This window comes from Trachurus japonicus, chromosome 22 (assembly GCF_045865225.1).
Source record: "Trachurus japonicus isolate A0001 chromosome 22, Traja_1.0".
In the NCBI taxonomy this organism is placed as follows: domain Eukaryota; kingdom Metazoa; phylum Chordata; class Actinopteri; order Carangiformes; family Carangidae; genus Trachurus; species Trachurus japonicus.
In genome coordinates, this window is record NC_140928.1 from 27,010,690 (window position 1) to 27,035,458 (window position 24,769).

The 24,769-nt window shown below is 41.0% G+C and overlaps 1 protein-coding gene across 3 annotated transcripts in view; it reads left to right on the plus strand.

The window, feature by feature from the left end:
• Nucleotides 1-24,769, plus strand: part of sobpa (sine oculis binding protein homolog (Drosophila) a) — a 39,811-nt gene that overhangs the window by 5,610 nt on the left and 9,432 nt on the right. Inside the window, exons 2-6 of one of the 3 annotated variants that reach the window (XM_085767384.1) lie at nucleotides 5,652-5,772; nucleotides 6,777-6,986; nucleotides 10,161-10,312; nucleotides 11,803-11,826; nucleotides 22,320-22,415. In XM_085767384.1, the coding sequence (XP_085623510.1) occupies nucleotides 5,652-5,772; nucleotides 6,777-6,986; nucleotides 10,161-10,312; nucleotides 11,803-11,826; nucleotides 22,320-22,415 (603 nt within the window). The remainder of the gene's footprint in view (nucleotides 1-5,651; nucleotides 5,773-6,776; nucleotides 6,987-10,160; nucleotides 10,313-11,802; nucleotides 11,827-22,319; nucleotides 22,416-24,769) is intronic. The other 2 variants (XM_085767385.1, XM_085767386.1) reach the window with 2 other exon arrangements.

Below are 24,769 nucleotides of genomic sequence, written 5' to 3' on the forward strand. Positions count from 1 at the left end.
TTTCTCAAATATAAATCAAGTTCAAATAAAATGCAACATATAGAAATATCTGAGCTGGCGCATCTTGATTGGCAGCCGCGACTGTACGTGATTGCGGGGTCGCCCGAAATTTGTGATGTCAAAATGGGGTCACAAGCCAAAAAAGGTTTGGAACTACTGCCTTAGACCTTCACATCCACTGAGGAAACACTCTCAAGAAAACCCTTTAACAGGGAAAAAATTGAATATATCTTCTCATGGAAACAGGCAGTGTGATCAGTGCTGTCTCTGATCAGTGTTTTAGCACAAGTGTTGTTACACCTGCGCTGATTAACAGCCCTCCCACCATCTTTAAAACCCACTTTGACAAATAACTGCTCCAGATCCATCCAGAGAACCAGAGGTGGATGCTGACACTGTATAACCATGAAGTCCGGAGAGTTCCAGATGTTCACACATGTGTTGTGTGAACAGTATGTGCATGTGTGGCATTTGATTTGACTCCCACCCTTCATTCACTCAGACAGTGCCCTGCACCTTTGTGCCACGTCTGCCCGCGGGCCGTCCCACCACACTGGTATTTCCTAACAGACGGATCAATAACTGCTGTCATTCTTCATTAATAATGTCTTTCCAGCATTTAGACCGAGTCACAGAAGGGTAGAAATATATTCTGTATGTACAAAGTAAACCTCATGCAAAACTGATACCAGGGCAGCACTACTACTCTGAGATACAAATACAACACATCATGAATTTTTTCTCCATAAGACACTTAAAACTGAGGGAAATGTGCTGATGATGCAGGAGAAAATCTGCTCTGACTCTGCTATACTGTGCCACAGTGTCTCTGATATGCAAAGAGATACTTCTGCCTCAGTCTAAACAAGTGTGTGTGTGTGTGTGTGTGTGTGTGTGTGTGTGTGTGTGTGTGTGTGTCTGCTCATTCTCACTTGTGTCTCCCGTACTATAATATGACTGTAAGCAATATCCAAACTGCACTTTGTGTTGGTGCTGTGGTAATTGAATTTGTATCAAGTAATTGAGTCAGTGGACTAACCTGTTGTCTGCAGGCCATGGGCACAGACAGGCTCCATGCTCAGTGTACTCCAGGTCATGCTGTGTCAGTGTGTGATGAGCCATTCAGCCCATTTTATTTTTACCTTTTTTTTACAGCAGCATGGAACATTTTAGTCAAATGAAATCCTGGTTTCAGATAAGCTCACTTTTTTCAGTGGATCCGTATTGAAATGTGCGAGAAAAGAGAAAGCTGGACCCACCCAACTCATCTAGTTAAACGGATAGTTCAACATTTTGGCAAATTGGCCCATTGCCATAATCCCTATAGTTTTAGCAGTAGGTTCATTAGCTATTTTTGTCGGTGTAGGCTAAGCTATTTTTAGAACGGCAGAGCAAAGCCGTGAGCTGCTCAGAGCTACGCTATAGAGGCTCATGGGATTTCTTGGTTTCCCTAATTAAACTCATCAAATACACAATCCAACAACTCCAAAACGCTCTGGTGGACAAGTTGTGACCTGCACATTCACCACGCTATGAGATGATAACACAACGTTACCACACAGAGTTGTTTTCGAGGTAAATACAGAGACTGCTTGCTGAAAACTGTCCCTGAAGGCAACGCGCATCAGCTGTTTTGCATGAATTTACCTCTAAAACAACTCTGTCTCATAATGTTCCGTTATTATCTCATAGCGTGGTGAATGTGCAGGTCACAACTTGTCCACCAGACACGTTTTGGAGTTGTTGGATTGTGTATTTGATGAGTTTGATGAGGGAAACCAAGAAATCCCATTAGCCTAGCTTAGCTCTGAGCAGCTCGTCGCTCCGATCGGCCGTTCTAAAAATAGCTTGCACCGACAATTAAAGGTAACAAACCTATACTGCTATGACTATAGGGATTAAGGCAGTGGGCCAATTTGCCAAGATGTTGAACTATCCCTTTAAGAGACATGAACCTGCTGGGTGTGATGTTCTGATAAACACTTAAACTGGACACCTCAGCATCTTTGCTTTACTTTAAATCTAAATGTAAGATGGGAATGGTTTGGGAGATGACAATGTTCAGGTTACGCCCCAGTCTGAAGTAGCTTTTTGCTCTTTTTAAAATCCAGAATTCAGTTGAAGATGCAGTGATAAATGTCTTTATATCCAGTCTGCATATGTGTCTCTACTTTGCTGTTAAACCTACATCAGCCCAGAGGCCGATGTGCTGGGTGGCACTGAACCACTCCAACATGATCACTCTGGCTCCAACATATCGACAGGAGCTGTTTGTAATTGACGTTTAACTGCTTGATGTAGTGACTGATGGGTGACGGCTGCTGCCATGATGAGATAATGCACACGGTAAAGTGGGACTGGCTGTAAAATAATGAACCGACACGTGTCCTGTCAATTAGATCTGGAACAAACCCGCCGACGATTAAGAAAAGCTGGGTCATCTCGGTGGCAACGCACTCTCAAGTACTTTGAGTTTGTCCTTGCAAACTTGTAATATGATTCTGCAAGCTGTTGTTGTATGCTAATTGACAGTTGAATCCCATACCTGAAGGTAAATTGATCCAAATTAAATCTGTAAGTGTTCATCATTAAAAGAAAAATGTATTAAAAAAAATAGAAAATGATCATCCATTTAGAAAAAATCCTCTCTAAGCACAGAGGCCCATGCTTTTCCTCTAAGCAAACAGTTTAGCGACCTGTGACTAATACTTGATCACACAGACCAAATAATTACAGCTGATTCATCCCCAGTTACTGTGGCCTGTTTCCACAAAGAACATTTTCATCTGATACAGTCAAATGATAGCTGAAACATTTACCATAGTTTAGGGTTCAGTGAATAAATGCCTCTGGGAATGTTCCAGCTGAGCTGCGTATGGTGATAATGGGCCGTATGCATTAGAGGGGTTATGGTTTTGTTGTGAGTACAGTGTTTATTGACTGTGTTGTGAGAGGCTGTTATGAAGGAAGTACTTAAACGTTTCACCTGCGTAAAGTTTTATTTGTTTTTGCATATGTGCACTAAAACTATCTGCATAACACACAGTGCTGCTGTACTGCTGGGACTTTGCCCTGCTCAAAGCACATACACTGTTTACTAGATATGTTCTCACAGTATAGGGATAGTTCAACATTTTGGCAAATTCGCCTATTGCCATAATCCCTATAGTAATAGAAGTAGGTTCATTACCTTTAATCATCGGTGCATGTTGTTTTGAGATCAGCGGGGCAGAGACATGAGCTGCTCAGCGAACACGATAGAGGTGAACGGTACAGGTCCCCAGTCCCTCAAAACTCATCAAATACACAAACCAACAACTCCAAAATGCTTTCGTGGAGAAGTTGTGACCTGCACATTCACCACGCTATGAAAAAATAATGTAATATTACAAGAAAGAGTTGTTTTTCAGGCATATGCAGCCGGAACTACATTGCAGACATGGCTGCTGTGCTGGGCGGAGTATTTGCTATCGTCGTAATGTTACATAATTATACATGATTATTTCATAGCGTGGTGAATGTGCAGGTCACAACTTCTCCTCGAAAGCATTTTGGAGTTGTTGGATTGTGTATTTGATGAGTTTGATGAAGGACAGGAGACCTGTACCATTTAACTCCATTGTGTTCACTGAGCATATCGCGTCTCTGCCCCGCTGATCTCAAAACAACATGCACCGATAATTAAAGGTAATGAACCTACTACTATGACGATATGGATTATGGCAAAAGTCTGAATTTGTTAAAATGTTGAACTATCCCTTTAACTATACTCAGTCCATCTGGCCATCTATTCCTATACCACTTGTCTGTGCAGGGTTGCAGGAGGATGGGCTCTCCGACGAGCAACACAAAGACATTCACACACGATGGGCAATTCAGAGTTGTCAGTCAACCTAGTGCATGCTTTTTAGACTGGGCAGAAGCTGGAGAACCCATGGCTCAGGACCTGGCCCAGAATTGAACCAAGAACCTTCTTGCTGAGAGCCGAAACCACTGCACCACTATGTGTGCTGTGTGTGTGTGTTCAGTAACAGCTGTAATACTAATTGAATTGTATGAAATGTTTCTACTGCGTTGTGAACATTCACTGTGACTGGTGACTGTCTCCAGCTCTACCTCTTTTCTTATACTGAGGTTAGCATGTGAGAGGCCAACACTGTAGCATCCAGTCTGCCCTGAAGGGCTACAGTGCCTTTCTGCAGGCGTATTGTAACCTCTTGTACTCTACACAATGAATGTACGCAACACAACAACAGCTGAAACTCCTGTCTACTTCATTACTGAGCTTTTGTTTTCTTGGGTTTTGTCAACTCTGAGTCAGTCTGGTTTTCCTGACTAACCACCTCCTCTCTCCTGATTTATAGTGAACAAACACATATAACAGTGGTGTTGGACTTCTCATCTAACTCTTGGCAAGAAAGCAAATAAACATATTCCCCCAAACTCTGTCTGTAACAGTCAGTGGCCCGACTGTGGTCACTCATGCTGTGCAGCTAAACATTGTTCAAATCCACAGATGTTTATTTGAAATTCCAGCAGAGATGCCAAAGTTTCCAAAGATACCAAACATGGTAGGCTGAATATAATGGAAATGTGTATAAAATAATTCATCTTGAAAATACATCCATTTAAGTATAAATAATACATGAAATACTGACATTCTTGTTTTTTAGGGTAGGATGTTATAATATTAACCCTACAAGTATTTAAAAGGAAACAAAATGACTTGGATGTTAATGCTCACTGAGAATGAATGATACCATAATGCTATAAAACAAACGAATCATTACAAATGAATGAAACAACAACAGCCTTGACACAGAATCATGTATAAATCTAGCATGTGGCTTCCTCCTTTTCAGAGAGCATAAATAATCCATCAACGGTCCGCTCAGTCTGTTTAACACTTTAACATTTTTGCTGATGTACCGACTACATTTCCCACCAATCAAAAAATAAGGCTTAAAAAACTCAGCATTTCATGTGCTGTGTTTTTGTGTGTGTGTGTTGTGATAGCTATTCTATTCCAGTGAGTATGCAGTGATAGTTTCCCATTCTCTTTATTACACTGCGATACAGTCCTCCTCTTTTATTGTGGAATGACAGGGGCCATTAGTTCGGCTGGATGCACACACTGCAGTGTTTGGACAGGAGTTAGCCCCAATTAGGTTGACCTGTGCTTATGAAGAAGACTTGAAGTTAAAACCTACATGTTGTTTTCTCGGCAAAGCTTTACATTTTGAGGGCGATAACAATAATAACTCTGCCTAATTAGTTGAAGAAATGTGGTGTGTAAAGTCAAGGTCTCGGGAGAAACACGGCGACGCGGCAAAGCAACAATTGTTGCATTTGCTTTTAGAACAAGTGACCTCAAATCTCATTTATCTTCATCCTTGGGTAATATTTATATTTTATGTGAAAATATCATCTGTTTTTTTAAAGGTTACATTTTTAATTCGCTACCAGTTGTTTCCTACATCACATTCTCTCATGCTCATCAACACTGTAGCGGCTTGTATTGCCAGATTTGTAACTGAAGTATGATACTGTCTGCATCAAAGCATGTTGCTTTTTTGTGTGATTCCTGTCTGAGTGAGTCCTGTAAGAAGACCTCCGCTGTGAGTCTCACCGGTCATCTGTTTGTGTTGCAGAGTTTTGCAGAGAACACCATGAACGAGCTGCTGGGCTGGTACGGCTACGACAAGGTGGAGCTCAGAGACTCTGACAACCTGGACATAGGGGAGACGCCACAGCACATCTCTGTCCTCAAAGGTATAAAACTCCAGCATGCAATAGGCCTGTGTGTTGCTTCTTTTTTTCTTTTTTTAATTGATAGAATAGAACCATGAAATAAATTGAATGCATGTCTTGTTAGCCTGGATGACATGCTTCATTATCAAGAGAGATAAAAAGATAATGAAACCATTGCAAACCTCAAGTGTTCATGAATGGTTTAAGAAACATGGCCAATGCTAATGCTAATGTAGTCATGTGGTAAAACAGTGGTTAAACATAAGAGCACTATTTATTTATGTATCCTCTATCCTACATTAAAACCTGCAGCACCTGCCGAGCAGTGCAACAAACGTTACTTATCAGCACCTATTAAGAGTTGATATGCAAGTATGTGCTCATTTATATTATCTATATTTTAACATTCATCTGAACTCATGTTGATATCCGCCTGATACATCTTAAGCTGAATCTCCACTCTTCTTTTGGCTCTGACCTGCTCTTCACCTCTGAGGGGAACATGGCCCTGTAGCTGCTTAATGGCCCATGCTCACCTGCTAGAGGCTAACTTTGTGTGCTGTTTACTACTAGGCAGGTTGAGTACTGCAGGTTTATTAGAGCCGTTACCCTGAAAACAGCTGCCTGCTGCAGCCAGAACGATGCTGAGACAGAAGAACAACATTAGAGTTGCAGCAGCACAAACACAGAGCTCAAAGATGCTAGGCACTGTAGGTTTGTTAATATGCGCAGATCTTTTTCCACTGTTAACATGAAATCAATGACTTGCTTTAATGCTATTTAGTCAATATCAAATATAATAGGGGATAAAAGATTGTTTTAAACTAATGCACAATGTGTCCTCTTAAAAACAGAGCGTAGCCTAATAACTTGTGCCTGTGGTGTGAAATGTGACCCACTGAGTCAAAGTTGAAGCATCCCGTGCTCCTACATTATGGCAGTAGTAAAGCAGTGAGTGCTGCAGCATCTTATCAGTTGTTCAGTAATTCTTTTTTTTTTTTTTCCGCTCAATTTCTCCTGTCTAGAAAACTTGTTGCCAAAAATCCCAGCTTCAACAGAGAGCAGCGAAAGCTCTCCAGATCGAGCCAACAGCTCGCACTCTATGCCAGCCTCCAGGAATGGAGTCACAGAGCCCTCCACCACACCGTCCACCTCCACGCCCAGTACCAAGGAACATGGCAACCTGCCCATCATAGTCCCCATGATCCCTCCGCCATTGATCAAGCCCCCTGCAGGTAGGGAGTACTCGCACATTTGTCGGAGAGACATATTAATTGAAAATTAGTCCAAGCTTATACAAGTGCTAGTATCAGGAAAACACTTACGCTAGCAAAAAGCAGGGTCAAAATAAAGTTTCAACTGTTTCGTGATCACCCTTTTGCACATTTTAAATATCTAAAAAGATGAAGGTCATTGTCAGCCCGTCGCTGACTGCTGATGTAGGTGCCCAAGTGCCTGGCCACAAACACGGTTTAAATACCCAACTAGAAGAAATGTCATGGGTTTCATCCACAGCTGTTCTCAGGACAGACTGCACTGAAAGTATAAACCTACTTGCTAATTCTCCAGCACTTAGCATGAAAACTGAATATTTATGCGGTGCGAAAAACTTTCTCCTTTTGCAATAGCCTGAAAGACTCCGTATCAGCCAGGGACAGGCCACTAATGAGCTAGCTACCTGCTGTACACCTTGTTTTCCTCCACCTGCCCAAGTGTCAATATTACCCCATCAAGTCTCTGAGGAAATGTCCGCATTCCTCGACCAGACAGAGGCTTCATTATCCCTTGCGTCTGCTGTGGCACAGGAGGCTGGTACGCCCCGGCGGAGGGAGCAGGCCGCCTTGGCATCGCCCAAGAGGAGTCCCTGCTGGCCCTGCCTAGGCGGGGAAACAGATGGTGTGTTCCCACTTAAAGCCCAGCACCAACCCACCACCCGGCCAACACCCCCTTTAACTTGCCACCCACCCCCCCTTACCGCCACATACGCTGAATTATTCATGCGCCACGCAAAGTCCGACAAAGGACCTTTTGAGGCGCAGGTACGGCGCATGATGGTGGCATTTAGTATGGTAGCTGCATAATTACTTGTGCGTTGTTGTTTTTTTGTTTTTTTGGCCCCTCATGCAGATGTGAGTGTTTTGAAATGGGCTTGTTAGAAGGTGCCAGGATGTGGGAGGGAGAAAACAACTCCACCTCAAGATGTGTCTTTGTATGAAAATGTTGAGATATTGTGAAAGATTTCATGTTTGGCTTCGATCCTCTTCATTACGGTGCCTGTACATACATCATTCCCGGCAATGTACAAACCCTGATCCACCTACTCAGTGGGCTTAGAATGAAACCGTTTCTTCCTGTAATCACAGTGGGCACCAATCCACACAGACACAAAAAAGGTAGAGGGACTATAGGACTGAGATAGAGAGCAGAGAAAAGACATAAAATATGCATGTTGGGGCCCACTGTGCTGCCTTTAGGGCCCCAGGGAGTTATTCCGTTAATTGTGAGTTAGTCTTTACTTAAAATCTGATGGCCCTGTAGATCCATTAAGCCCACCAAAAGGTGAAAAGCCCGGCCGGCATGCGATAAGGAGATGAGCGGGGGTGAAAGACTAATGGGCCCGAGTTTTTTCACCCTCACACCCGCACAGTCATAATGTGATAATTGGGAGATATTGGAAGGATTCTCGGTGGATCCCTCTCAATGCAACAGCAGCGGCACTAAAAGCCCACAGTTCATCACCGGCCGTCACAGTTTACCACAGAAGAGGAATTTCACTGTCACAGAGGGTCTGTTAAAATAATTTGTTGCCCACACTGACCACACAACAGCTAGGCAGCTACATACCTCTAAATCAAAGGTTAATGTGACCAGCAGGTGCTGAAGAAATTACTGTAGATTTCAGTGGATTACTTTTTGTGGCTGTTAAAAAATACTTTTTGGAAATAAACAACAAATTCCACTAAAAGGAGGGGAGTGCTGAGATAAACTGAAGAATCAGGGCAACAATAAAACTGGGACATAGGAGAGATTTGACCTGCAAATCCATCAATACTTTTTTAGAAAAGTTTTTGCACAGTCTCAATAAGGAGCACTTAATTTTTTTTTTGCTTTAACCTTTCATTATGAAGTAAACATTGATTGCACATTATAATGGCTGTCGTTTGCCTTGAGATTGGTTTGGACAGTTTCCAGTTGTTAGCAGCAGTAATACCAGTTGGCAACACTAGTGATTTCCACTTCACAATTTTGACAAAGCAGATCAACTAAGAAATACTCATTACTGTTTTAACCACTGTTGACAATGTCTGTCTTCTCATTCTACCTCTATTTTTCTTTTATACTTTTATTCAGTATTACCACCGTAGACCATTTTTCCATACACATCTACATCCTCAGACTGTATGTGATTTTAAATGTGTTACTCTTATTATGGATGACTTGTTATCACTCTCTTGAATTTGTTTCCTTTAGAACTGTTGGCATTTATTACTAGTCCAGTAACTGTCTACAGTGAGTCATAACGCTGTCCCCAATATCTGATAGCCCTAACCTTTGCAATACAACTAGAACTCAGTGTTCATCTGATGTGAATGCCATTGTATCTCCAGTCTTGTCTTTGAAGCAGATATTCGTTGTATTCTCTTTCTGCTGAACACAAACTATGTTTCTTAGAATAATTTCAATTCTGTGTGACCCTTTTGCAGTGTCTGCCATGATTGCAGGATGCACATTAGTATCACACCTTCTGTCAGGGCCTTCTGTGTGAACACCTATCATATCCAGTATCACAGAAGAACATCCGTCTACTTCTAATACCCACAGAGCACAGCCACAAATAGGCATCTCCCCTTGTCCCTGGCTCCTTCACTTCTACTACATTTACCCATGGCAGGGCTTCATTATAAATCCTACAGTGGTTTGTGGCTTGAATCTTGAGCAGATTTAAACAGCCCAGCAGCTGTGTTGAATCAGTGGACTTAATGCATTTTTTTGGTCTTTGTGCTTAATACATCTAGCTGTTGCGTCCTCCTTGATATTCTTCACCATGGGCTTACACTTAAAATATAATAGATGTAACCTATCCATGCTGAAGCATACTTTCTAGTCTGAATCAGAGTCACTTTGATCACACAGTGTAAGACACAAGAAAGTATGAGTCTTGGATAACAGTTCCACTCATTACCCTGCTGTCAAAGATTATAGGAAACTGTAGTGGAGTTAATAATATTTTGTGAAAATATAATATTTGAAAAAAGAAAAAAGGAACACAATGTAAAAAAGTATTAGGAATTATCCCCTTGGCCTGAATGTGCAGGATAAAAGGAGATGAGGTAGGAAAGTCCAACAAAATGACACACTGAACTTCAGCTCCATCCTAACTCATTTCTCTATCCCCTGTTTGTCCTTAGACGAAGATGCATCCAATGTGCAGATAATGTGCGCCTGGTGCCAGAAGGTCGGTGTCAAACGCTATTCTCTGAGCATGGGGACCGAGCTGAAGAGCTTCTGCAGTGAGAAGTGCTTCGCCGCCTGCCGCAGAGCCTATTTTAAGAGAAACAAGGTAAAATTCCTTCCCAGCTGGACACTGTGATATAACACCTTTTAGAGACTTTGCAGCTGCACCCTGTCACATATCTTTTGGCCACCACATGAGGGGAACATAAAACTGACCACATGGCTCCAAAAATTCATAAAACAAGCATCAAATGAGTTTATATTGCTATACTTAAACTACTGTGTGTTGAATGATGGTTGCACATTATATAAATCAGACATAATGCTATTGTCATTTTGAGGAGTAGTGAAACAAAATAAAATGGTAACAAGACATGTGCCAGGATTAGCACAGGTTAACAGGTGGAGGTGGGGAAACAGCTAGAGTTTTAATTTTGCTTCTAATTTTGCTTCTCATTTTTCACAACACAAACCAATCTATTAAAGTGTCTATTTATGCATTACACATTTAACTTTTTCTTGATGAGAGTAGGCACACTGTTCAAAATGTCAAACTACTTTCAACTTTCGTGAAAGAGTCATGATTAGTTAGCTAAAACAACTTTGGCTGTTTGAAATGTAGGAAACTACAACTGTTTAGTTGGTTTATTTGTGCACTTGGTAAATGAGGAATATGTTTGTACTCAATAATAGGTACATAAGGTTGGGAATAAACCTAAACTCTTAGATTCTAAATTAATCGTACAGTAGCCTATTGTCCTTCTACCACTGTGACAACTCTTTCTTTTTATTGTGCTATTTTACTGTCAGAACTACTTTCACCTTCATTGCAATGAAAATCTAAATTTTCTTCATTTTAGACTCAGGTTTAAAATGTCACATAATTTGCTGCTATAATCTTAGGTTATTTCCGAAAGAAAATTGAAGCGTTAGCATACAACTGCTAGCTACCTATGCAAACCTCTCTTTGTACTTATCTTTACTTGGAGGCAAACTGGATCTACAGGATTGACCATAGACAATTATTTACACCCGACTGATCATTTTAGTTTGCTGTATTTGTTTATTGAAGAGCACAGGCCCCAAATTCAGAAGTGCAGTTGCTGTATCTGTTTTATTGGTGAGAGCAGAAAGCTAGCAATATGGCTGCCAGAAAATATTACATCATCTGGCAGCCTCTTTATCAAAGGCACTATATTGTGCTCCTGACAGAGCCAAATGATGTTTTCATGACTTTTTAATAGTCTTTATACTGTGAGGAGGAAGCTTTATCTTTTGTAGCTTCAACAATTATCACCCTAAATTTTGACTCATGACATCAAATGGTAGTTTCAAATAAAAATGTGATTTTAAAAACGTCAACCAAAAAACCCTCTCATGACTTTTTCAGGTTTGGCAAAATGCATAATGCATAATACCAGGAAACATTTAGAATAAATCATAGGTTTTACAATATAAATACCTTCAGGTGATCAACTCCAAAATGTCATGGGGATGCAATGGAGGCAAAACAGCAGCTATAATAAGTTTTACTGTGTTGTGGTTTCCCCCCCGATGATTGCAGTTAAACAATCTCCTTTCTCTCTTGTACCAAAGCTGGGATATATAAGGAATTACGCTGTGAGTATGACGTGTTTTACTCTCCTGCTTGTCTGTCCTGAAGTCAGTTATTCATCCAAACATAATCACTTTTCAAGCACTGCACTGGAGCAGGAACCAGAGGGGGGGGGTGCACTTAAAGTGTGTCTGTTCATTTCAATTAGTGATACCCAATTCCTTTTTATTTTCCGACACTTTTTTTCCTGAAAGCATGAGAAGCAAGCTGAATTTGTGTCTACTGGTCTGTTGCCCATAGTATATGTTTTTCATTTACTTGAACATGTTAGCTCATTTACTTTTAATAGCAAGTTTGTAGTTTTCATTGTACTAAATGTTGAAATGATGATCTGCCGGCTCCCACTGATGACAAGGGGGGAGTCTGACACATTAAAACCGTGTGGGAGCCTGGGTGACACTTGGAAGAGCTACAGTATATAAAGCTTCATATCAGATCAAAACACGGCTTTTTGAACTAGTGTGATTTTGATCTCTCAACTCCAAACGGGGTCAGAAAAAAAACAGATGCAGGTCTGTGTCATTTGACATGAAACAATGTTGACAGGGCGGTTCCATATCAATCAAAGATCAGTGGTGGAGGCTGCAAACATGACATCTAATGTAAAGATGTGAACAAAGCTCCTGCTATGAATCTGCGGGACTCATAGACAGGTTAACAGAAATAAAACGCAGTTAATATAACAATCCTGTGATTTATATATTGATATTATTCTTACTGTGATGGTTGCAGCTATGTAATAGTATCCTGGGCATCCTTGTAGTTTGTGTAGTGCAGCTCACTTCAGTCTTGTTGCCTCAACATTATGCTCTGACCCTTTGAATGAGTTTGTCAAGGAGAGTGGAGCTAAAATATATCCCAATGGCATTTAAGGTAGTCAGACGTGTGGTGAGAACAGTGTGTGAAAAAATACAAAAAGTGTGAGTCCTCTTTCCAACTCTACACACTCTCCCCATTAATCTGCTCCACACTTCTGACAGACATTTCAAAGCATGTCCTCTCACTCCGGTGACAGCTCCTCATACAAGTCATAGATGTGCAAAAGGCTGGATTTTGAAGTGAATGGGGGAGATCATATCAGTCAGAGACAATCTTAAGAGCTCTGAAAGCGTGCCAATTTTCCTGTGCCGCAATAAAACCTCAGTAAAAAAAAAAAAAATACACATTTTAGCGTTTAATTGAATATGATTCATTAATGCAACATCTTTAAAATAACAATCTGCTTGCTATTTCAAAGCCACTTTGTTCAAGAATTCATTTGCTTGATTCAATGATGTTTAATTAAGTACCTCATAACAAAGTATAACAGTCGCTTGAAAAAAAAATAGCTGTTGCTGTCGTTAAGGAACACATTTCATTTAATTTAACAGACAGGCAGACAGGCCCTGTTACAAAAATGTCAATACATGATATTGACATTCTGATAAATATTGCTGTCAATGTATAAGATCAGTATTATTCTTAGACTCTTAAAAAATTATGCACAAAGGATTTTGTGTGGAGGCCCATTTCTGCCACTCAAAGATTTTATTCTTGCTGATTATGGATTGTTTATTCTGAGATATAAACTACAGTGTACAGTAAATTGTTTGCATGACATGAGGATTAAACCCAGGACTTTATATTGAAGACAACTGAACATCCTCTCTGATCTTCAGCACACTTTCTTTGCACTTTAGTGTCAGGACTGCAGCAAGTTTTATTTCTTATCATATTCTTCCTTTGCTAGTGAAGAAGCTTAGTCTTAGCTGCTTTTGACTCATCGCACTTACGTTTACATAATTACATGAGACAGTCTGAAGAATGGTCCAGTGAGGTCACATCATTTCCAGATTTTGGTCAAAGTTAACTTCTCTTCACTTTTGTATCAAGAGCGAAGTGTTTGACCCAACATCATCCCTCTTAATTTAAAGCACAGAGATTTATGTACAGTTTAATATCCTAACCCAGCAGGATCACTTAACAAACCAACCACTCTTTATAACAACACTACAGTAGCTGCTGACACACACACTAGCTACTTGCTAGCTGATTAACTGCTTCAGGTTCAATCATATAACCTATCTTTATCCCAGGAGTGGGCCAGTACACCCAAGCCTTGGTTAGATGATGTGCTATTATGTTCAAGATATACTCACATTATTTATACACATTCAAATGTAGCCTATCATTCAGTTTGCATTTTTTTTTTTAATTAAAAAAAAGTGCACAGAGCTGAACTATGTCTAGTGAGTAAAACCAGGGGAGGAGCCACATGTTTCCTCCATGATGGTCTTTTTGTTTATTCTAATTATAAGAACATCTAAACATCGATGATGATAATTTGGTCATATTTATAATGTGTCATGTGGCGACTTTAAGATTTGAGCTGTATAAATAAATCACTGTGATTGGATCTAACCATCAGCAGAACAGAAGTGTACAAATATGGTCAGGCCATCGGACCATGTCATGTTTTCTCTCTCACCAGTTTAAAGGACATTGCACACAAACAAAATTAGACTTTTTTTTTTTTTTTTTTTTACATACATGCATTCATGTTTAGCCATATTGGCTGTTGTCGTCATCCATCAGCAGAATGCCCATATTCAAACTTCACAAACACAGGAAGGGCCTGCTCCGCCACAGCAGCTCAGATTCTGTATTTTGTCTGGTTCTTGTACATGCATGCAGCCCATTTGTGTAAACGATACCCACGTTTCTTTTCTCATGCACCCACAAGGTTGGCCACAACAATACGGCCTGCAGGCTTTCTTTTTTTTCCCCAACACCAGAAAAAAATATTGTCATGGCTGAAAAAAAAAAAAAAAAGTATCTCATGTCTGTGTGTGCTTTGGGTAGGGGGAGAAGAAATGTGGGGGACGAGGTGGTGATGGTGGTCGGGGGGAGGATACGGGGTGGGTGCAGGGGGCGGGCAATGGCTCTGGCATTTTGTTGCATGAAATATCTTCAGCTGCCTCATCCATGAAACCCAATCCCCTCCTAGGATGACTATGGCTGCTACTTTCTCACAAGTCTGCATAACTCCACAATATGCAGTGTGTGTCTGTGTGTGGCGAAACATGATTGATAGTTTAACTCCGGCTGATCACTTATTCCAGTGTTTCCATTACATTCACTCAGCAGCAGCGCTAGATTATGAGCACCGTTAACATTTCACACCATCATTTAATGTCAACAGGCTATACTAAATGATTTTCACTTGTTGGCTACACTGTGAGTACAACAACACCTGGTGTTATCCTGGGGTTGTTAATAGTCATCAGCCAGATCATCAAATCCCTCTGCACCCTCAAGGTCAACTATGGTAACATTAGAGTAGCAGAGGGAACAGGACAGGGAGTAACAGGTGAGCAGAGCAGAGGGAAACAGCATATTGTCAGTATGGTTGTCAATGTACAATATGAGCTGCGGTGTGTGTTTTAAAGGGGAACTATGCAAGTTTGGTCTCTTTTCCTCTGTGTTGCTAACCCTCCTCTCGGCCATGTGCATTTGTTTTTAACAAAACCGGCGATAAATCAATCCATGGAGCGGTGGGTAACGTTATTTATTTATTTTATCATAATAGGATTCTACAACTTGCACTATATTTGTGTAGTCTTATCTGTCATAAACAAGAGATTACGGGTTACGGGGTGCGTTTGTGTCACGGTGCAGCAGATGAGATCTAACACACTGATCTCACAAGATTTGTTTTCTGCCAAGAGACGCTAGGTGGAAGGCAGACAGCCTCCATTCTCCCTGTAACACGTTACAAGTCATTTATTTAACCATCATAATTACTCCAAAACTGTTTAATTAAATTGAAAATGTAGCACAGCTAAGGTAAAAACCCTGCATAGTTCCTCTTTTAAAAAAAGCTGCAGCTCCTTAAGAACAAGAAATGTCAGATGATGTTTACCCAACTGCTGGAAAAGTGAAGGAGGTCAGCCCTTGCCAACATCCCCCCAGGACATGCTTTTCTATGTAATATTAGCCACATTCATAGGAAATCATGTTAATTAGCTGCATGTCCATGTTTAGATCTGTTACTGTTTCTGTGATTACAGCAGAGCGAGTGGCTCCACAGGGTGAGACAAGCTGCTTGGGTGAGCGTCAGATACAAGGTTAGACTACGCTCCTATTTGTCTTGTACACATCCATCTTGATAGTTGTATTTCATTTTCTGGTCTGGTAGATTACACTGATTAGAGATGCTAATTCATTTTGTTTCAAACTAATAAGTTCTTTTACTGGACAAATGCCTATAAAGTTGTCGTTCTAAGCGCTAGGTGCTCCGGAAAAAGAGGAATGGTAGTGCAGGTGAGGGGAGAGAGAGAAGTAAGACAGCACAAGGGGGCAGAGGCGAGGAGAGGAGCAAAGAGAGGTGTGAGGAGAGACCGGTCATTTCATTTAACTAAATAAATAGTTGTGGAAACACTATATTTGCCTGTTTACTGTTTTCTGTAAGATTCTGGATTACTTTGTATGGAAGTTGCTGCTCCGTGGCTCAATTATTTCTGTCACCTCAGCCTGTCTGCCCACTTTCATCGTCCACTATATTTATTCAGAGACACAACTGGGCTCTTTTTCCTGTTTGGGTTGCATGGTGTGTGTGTGTATGTGTGTGTGTTTATGGAAAGACACCAACTCAGGGGAAAGTTGATCTACATGTAGAACAGCTTGGACAGTTTTGGAGGATTAAAGGCATGGAATTTAAATTTAGGGTGGAGCTTTGCTTTCAGCTGAAGCTGTTTAACTGTCACACTGCTACACGCAGCCGTACGGCTTCTCCTCCAATTATACACCCGCACACACACACACACACACACACACACACCGATAAACATGCTTGCTCATTGGACACAGTGCCAAGATTAAGTTAGGCAATTAGTAGTGATGAATTACCCTCTGTGAGCGTGAGGCACGGCAGCGAGAAAAGGTGCATGTTGTAGAGGATGCTTTGCTTTTTCATCTCGACAGTCAGCCCGTGGTTTCCACACAAATGCCTTATTGTCCGTGTATCAGTTGGATTTTAACAGCTGCATGCAGGAGTCGGATGCATTGCTGCGGCATCAGTTGTGATGAAATTCTGCTTGTTGTTGTTGCAATAGCTCCAACAATCTGCTTTTCTTTGTGCTTTGGCTGGAGTTAAGTTTGAGACTATGTGAGTGAAAAGCATTGAGGAGGAGACCTCATTTAAATATGTTAGTTAGTTAGTTAGTTAGTTAGTTAGTTAGTTAGTTAGTTAGTTAGTTAGTTAGTTAGTTAGTTAGTTAGTTAGTTAGTTAGTTAGTTAGTTAGTTAGTTGTTAGTTTAAGTTTATTTCGGACATGTAAGTAATGGACAGACATAAAAAATAAATACTTTGCAAAGACAAAAAAAATTGGAAAAAAAGGATAATAATGTTTTTTTTTATATCCGAAAAGGAGTGGGAAGAAGTAAAACTTATTTACTCCCACTCCTTATTCATAAATTAGCTATCAGGCTTCCTTGTCATTATAATCTATATAAATTAATTTATGAGTTTATCTAGCTGGATTTATTCTAACATATTATCACTAATCTTTATCTCTCTAATATATAGGCATATACATATAAAGACATAGCAGCTACAATCATACACATACAAGGTGATAAAAAGATTTATCATTAGAATCTATGAGAGAATTCATGACATAAATGACCCATAATATGTAAAGATTACATTTACTTTCTATTCTCCTACACTATAATGTAACCCTGAACACAGCAACATGCATATGAGCCATGTCTTTTGCTTTGACAGCATATATAGCAGGTAGAGTGAGGAGACCCCAGCTTGTGTTTTACAGGTCGTCTCTGCCGCAGCACAGGGCTTTTTGTTCGCACCGTGAAATTTCCCCCCGGAGACCCCAGACCTCCATCAGTGTCTTTCCCCGGGAGCTCCCTCCAGGCGCGAGGGGGCAGAGTGCCGCTTCATGTCAGCCCAGAAATGTCACATCACCTCAAATACACACACACACACACACACACACACACACACACACACAAACATGTCTGCTCAGCCCCGTGGTTGCCTCCCTGCTCTTGAACACTCCGCAATTTACTTTGCATCTCCGTCGCCTGCCAAGGAGGACACGCACGCAAGATGAATAAGAGAGAAGTGGGTGTCTGAGTGTGTGTGTGTGTGTGTGTGTGTGTGTGTGTGTGTGTGTGTGTGCAGCTGCACCTTGTATGTGTATGAATGTAGCTGCTTGTGGAAATTCTGTGTGCATGATGAAGTGTGTAATGTGTCTGCATATTGCGGCTCAGGCTCACTGGTGGTTAGGAAGCCTTGAGGCCTGCCTGACACAGCTTGAGGGCACAGAGAGGAAGGTGATTATCTCATAGCTGCCAGCCATTCAGCTCAAATAAAGACAAAAGTAAGTCAGACTAACTAGGCGTTGAGATTGTAGAAGTGGAGCCACGCGCATGAACTCGTGTGCCTTTGTGTTATTTCTTCAACTCGTAGGTTTCAGGTCGCACAAAAAGTGCAGTAAAGACTGTACTTAGATTTTTGTTCTTGCAGACACACCTCGTCTCACACGGTTAAGGTGTGTTGTGATGGTGACCTTGAGCAAGGGAATACTCCAGACTAATATGCCAGTTTGCAGTTTTTAGTATGCAAAGAAGATGTTACTCCAGAGTGACTTATATAGGGAATACCATTTGCTACACCCTTTAAAATGCATTTAGAGCAAGAAAATTACCCCGCATCATTCCCTCTGCAATTAAAACAATATGCAGAGATACAGCACTTTAGCTCTGTAGATATATACTGCATGTTGCTGTAAAGAAAAACAGCAGTTTATTTAAAGAGTAAATGAAAACAACATGGCAGCGTCTGTTCTGACTCATCAGTCTTAACAAATGAAGTGGTTCTTTAAACCACTTCTGCCGTGCAGCATCGAACTTGGGTCAGCGCCACAACAACAGCGCTTTATGAGATTAAAAAAAAAAACCCGCTACACAAACTTAGGCTCATTTTCTGACATCCCTCATCTTTTTTTCTTTTTGAAGTACCACTAAATTTACTGAAACACTGAAAGCAAAGGGACAAAATCCTTCTTCATTTACACTTTTTTGAAAAGGATGAGAAGAACCCTAATCCAGCACAGCTCTTGAAAATCCCTAATTGCCGTTGTGCACAAAATAGTGAAATGCAAAGATCAGAGCCTTTGCTATGTCAAAATATCCCCATGCATATGTGCGTAAATTGTCACGGTGCAGTGCAAACAGAACTCCACTGGTTTTGGGGATGTCTTGTCAAAACATAGAGAGTAGACAAGCTTGGCGATTTTTTTTGTGTGTGTCGTCTGCGTAGTGCCAGGACTTCACCACCTTCGTATCAGGATTTGGACTCAGCTCCGCCACGGCTGTGTTTGTCTTTGGATTTGGAAAAGCCTGCCCGTGTGCGTCTTTCTTTGGGAAATGCAGCACTTTTGGCAGGTGACGGGCACACACACCTGGACATGTATCTGTGCCCAGATGGAAGCTAACACGGTGGCAGCTGGTGTGACGTCCCCTCAGGACGGCTGAGTCGCCAGAGGGGAGCTGGGCGGCCGATGTCCTGCTCTGTCTTTCTTGTAAGGAATTTCAGCTGCAGTTTGTGGCAGCTGCAGTTTTCTGGCATGATGGAGCAGCAATAAAAACAAAAAAAGTGCTTTTAACAGAACAACACCACTGGCCCTGAAACTGTATTTCCCCAGTGTGCAAAGGCAAAAAGGGACAGTTGACTTTGACTGGAACACTTGACATCCTTTAATAATTAATTATAGTTAAATATCTATCTATCCATCTATCTATCTATCTATCTATCTATCTATCTATCTATCTATCTATCTATCTATCTATCTATCTATCTATCTATCTATCTATCTATCTATCTTAATCGCGACTCCTTTATCTGTGTGTGGCTCCCTGTGTGCGCCTCACGCCTCGTTCACAGTGCCAACACCTCATTAGTACAATATGCAAATGAACTGGCGCGGGGCCAGAGGGTCAGAGCACAAACTGGAGACAGAATAATAGCACAGTGGTGCATCTTTCTGTGTGTGTGTGTGTGTGTGTGTGCCCTCAGATGGTTGCCCAGATTCATGTGTGTTTACCTGACTTTGAATGTGTCTATGTGATGTTTCTGCGCTCATACTAGGGAGACGTGGTGTATTTGTGTGTTCAAGTGTGTATGTGTGTGTGAGAGGGAAAGACAATAGCTGAAAGGGGTCACCCATACACCCACTGTTCATTTCGTGTGCCGACAACTTCTAAATAACCATGACCCCTTAATCTCTCATTGTGTTTTTCTCCAACCTCTTGTGGCAAAGTTAAAAATCCCCCTTGTTACACTGTAAAAATGTCGACGCCGAACAGTGTTCTCTGTCAGATACTTACACTGTATCCTTTTTCCGGTACAAATAACAGCACGGCTCACAAGACACAAGACAGCAGTATTTGATTTATGTCATGCTTGGAATGGGAAACCCTACCTGGAGGTGAGGGAAGCAGATGGAGGCAGAGGCAAACTCAATCGGTCTTTGGACAAAAAATGTAAAATATACGCCAGAATTGCCCTTTGGTCGTCATCGAGAGACGAACAGAGCTGGAGGCCAAATTACCCAGAACAAATCAAAGGTTGCAGCGAGCAATTTACGTAAAGGGAACATGATATGAAAGAAAGATGCCCAGGCCAGTGGTTCAACTGTCAATGGTAAAAACTCAGTATGAAATGTCAGCTTGAGGGCTGCAAACGGCACGATGAACATGTGTAATTGAGGTTAAATCTTCATTTCTGTTAACTGTGGCCCTGTGCCCTGTGGCTCTAAAATATGAACTAATTTTATCACACTGAGGTCTGCATTATATAAAGGTGCACTTCATTTATTGAAACACAATGGAGTAATTTGGCATTGTGCCAGTCAAAGCTCCTCCAGTAACTTCTTTGTAACAAAATTGCCCACACCTGGCACAACAGCACCGACTGCCTCCGTTTTCGCACTGTGCATAATGAATGACTCACAGAGCGCAGGAGAAGGTGCCCCCTTATCCTGCAGGTATACATGAAGTTTTGTATTGTAATATTACATCAGCCACAATTAGAGGGAATTAATTATATCAATATGTTAGTATGTCTAATGTTTCCATTTTTGTTGGGGCAATGCATGGGGATTTTTTCCCCCATAACCGCAAAGCAATATCAGGTTCATCTTTTTACAACAACGTTATATTCATCTACAAACCAACCAGCTGTAATCTAGACTACTATATTGAGAATGAAATGAGACGTGTAAATCAGCAGCAAGATGCCTCCTTATTATATTACTCAACAACCTACAAGTCACTTTTACCACCTCATATAGAATACTCAATTGAAATAATTGTATTAAATGTGCTATTAAATTACGAAGTGGTGGCCAAACAATTCTGGCAGTGTTTGAGGTTTCCAACTAAAACATGAAACTCCCTTCTTGTTCCGTCATTCAAAACTTTTAAAAAAGTTGCAAAACAAAGCAAATGTTCCTTTAGCTTTGATTGGTACTGAGACGGAATGCTAACTCGTGCTAGTTTGTGCTAATTCACGCTAACGTCGCTGTAGCCTACAGCGCCGTGGGATCAGTTAAATTGGTGGAGGTGACACAATTCACCCCCACAGGTGTTTCCATTTGACTGATTAGACTGTTACTCAGAACAGTGTGGGTGTGAACAGACTGGAGTGATTAACATCTCTCGTGCTCTTAGCTTGGTTAGCTTGGTCGCACCTGTTAGGGTGGGAGAACCTCCGACTTTAACAGTAATTACACTCACTTCATGTCACCAAGTAATAAAAATAGTGTTGAGTGGGAGAGAGGCTTCAGCTTTGTTATTCTGAGTGAAGTATATCAGCAATTTTATGACAACCGAGCAACAAAGTGGTAGCAAAATGGCTGCCAACGTGATCGTTACACAAATGGTTCAACAGTATAAATTCAGGTGATTTAATTCATTAAACAGAGGCTTTATTTGGAAAGTAAAGTGAATGTAACATGTAGCGATGTAACAATTTAACCCGCCTAGGTTTTAACTTGAGTAGGAATAATGGCTCTGCCTTCACTTTTCCCAGTGGGTAAGTGGTGGCAAAATTTAAACACCATAGTTTTGGACACATTATTATTTGTAGACAAAATGTTATGTTGATTTCAAATGTGTTTAAATAAAAAAAATGTATATCTTAAATAAAGGGGTGTGTTATACACACTGCTGTGGTAGTAGGCAGCAGCAGCACTTAATTGAATGTCTGATCTTGCACATGCATGCACACAGCCTCACACACACACAGTTTTGTTTCAGAGACTCCTGTTGATTGGTTTGTCTGTAAACCAATGATTGTTCACCCATTTTAAAGTCACCATTTCTGTTCATCTTTTCTCAATGTTTTTCCATTTTCTGAGTTTCCTTGTTGCCTCTGTTCATCTGTTTATTTTGTCCATTCGTAAAAAGAAGCCATTATTTCTCCCTCCCCCAGGCGAGAGACGACGATGGCCTCGGTGGGAAATTACCCCAGAACAGCTTTACTCAGGACACGCCCAGGCTTGTCTTCAAGACAAACAGCGATGTGCTTGTAAGGACCATAACCATTTAACACCAGATAGAGTTTAAGCTTGATGGCTACTGCACAAATATGTTTTGATGTTGTTCTTTGTTTAAAGTGTATAATTTTCTAGTCATTTCTTCCTGACATACCACTGGACTGGTTGTAGTTAGGCTTTACTTTAAAGGTTGACGTTAGATGTCACACTCAGAACAGGCCCAGAAATAAGAGACAGCACACAAGAGGCACTCCTGTTTTCATACATTTAAGTTTGAGATTTTCATAACGTTTTGCATGCAGAATCATTTGCTTTGCTCATGTCTTTGTGATTTGTGTTGGGAAATGTCAGACAAATTCTATCCAGAAGTGAAGTGGATGTGATATTATTGCAGTGTTAACATAATTCACAATGAAACAAAATATTGATCATTTAAACATGTTTTACATAGATCATTCATAATTACAGTAAAACTATACATTCTATGGCATTTAGGCTATGACATATCTAATAAAAACAAAGTTAACTGCTGAGATCTTGGATTGTAGCGACACTGACCAAACCAAAACTGATTTTTCCATTGTCCATCAGAAATTACAGACTGACTTCCTGGACCTTTGTCCTGCCATACTTGCTGTACATTAGTTTACACATATTATTTATTACAGACAATAGGGCCTATTCAATTTTAGATGAGGCAGAGGTGACTAAACTGTTTAATTAACCCATGACAGCTCATGTATTGGATCTCTTTTTGCTTTGCAGTTACTTTGGTGTCTCACATTTGGGCAAAACTGTGAAAATGGCAGAAATAGACCAATCAATAGGCTACCTTTGAAATATCTGTAAGCTAAATATGAAGCTACAGCCAGCAGCTGGGGATAAAAACAAGGAGAAACAGCTCCTGAAGCTCTGTCAGAACATTACAAAGTGTGTCTGCCAGTACCTCGTTTGTTCAATCTATGCAAAAACCAAACAGTCCAGCATATAATCCCCCCTAAAACCACAACTTGTCGGTTTTGCACTTTTATTTTTGTAAGGATTAAACAAATAAGATAGAAGGTGTTTATCCGCTTGTAGGTGGATTTTAAGATGTTAGCTGTTTTGCTGTTTCCAGCCTTTATGCCGCTGTATATGAAAAGCCAATCAGCTGCAGGCTGTAGTTTCACATGTAGCGTTCAGACATGTACCTTTGAGACAGAGTAGTAGCCTATCGATCTTCTGCCTTGTCCCTTTACAAAAGAGAGAATTTCCCAAAATGTCAGTCCTTTGCTTCAAGCAAAGATGCACTGCACAGCTCCGTGCCAGCAGAGATAGTTAGTCTGAGAGAGGTCCGGTCTGCTGCAGTGACATTCATATAAGATCCACCAGGTCTGTCTCATCATTCTTGCAGCAGGAGTTATTTTACTCGCTCTGTGTGCGTGAGTGTGTGCTGTGAAATATAGTGCAATTGAGTCTCACCTGGCCAAGTGAGAATGGCCTTTGTATGTCACATCCATAATGACTGATGATGATGGCTGGCTGTGATAAGAGCAGCCTTATAGGGAGCGTTGTTCTGATCCTGTCTGGCTTTTATCTACAGTTTAAACTTTTCATGCTCCGTTCAGGCTGTAATGAATAAGTCAGGTACACAGTGCAGCTGATATAAAAACGCTGGAAAGAATATTTCCCCTTGTGTAAGCCAGCTAATTATAACAATTGCAACACATATTTCAATAAATGAGGCCACTGTAAACTGATAGTTTGGCTAATCATAGTAATAAATCCACATGTTGCAGATGGCCTGTTAAGTGTTGCCAAAGTTGAATTTTCTTGTGTAAACTCTAGTGGGGCTTTACTCTGTTTTCTTTTTTCCGATGGATCAGGTGCTTTAAGATGGCAGTCTCCTGTTACCTAATGTAGGCTCTGGAGTGAATCCACGGTACAACAAGCGCAATGTTTCTGTTTGCCTCTTCTCGTGGACTTGGATTGTGAGGAGTGGATAGTTTATTTGAGGTTGTTTAGAGTGCGAGGAGACCGGGCGACTGGCTCGCTTCAAGCACCTGGTTCATTTCAGGGGTTTTAATCCACGCTTTGTGCTCTATGTGATTGCAGCAACCTGAGAAGCGTAAAAAGAAAAATCTTAACAGGGACATATACAGTTGTGTTCCTTTGTGCACCTTTCCTGCTTAATTCTCAGAAAGCGCTTTATGCTACATATAAAACCACTTCAGGCACCGCTGCCTCTTCGAAACCTTGCATTCTCTGCACTGTCTCAAACTCTCCAGCCTCTTTAACCCTGCGCATCCTCCTCCACTTCTTTTTCTTCATTATCTAAATCCTCCACATCCTCTGCAGTCTCTTTAACATCTGCAACCTCTTCCTTTTCTCCACTGTCTCACTCCTT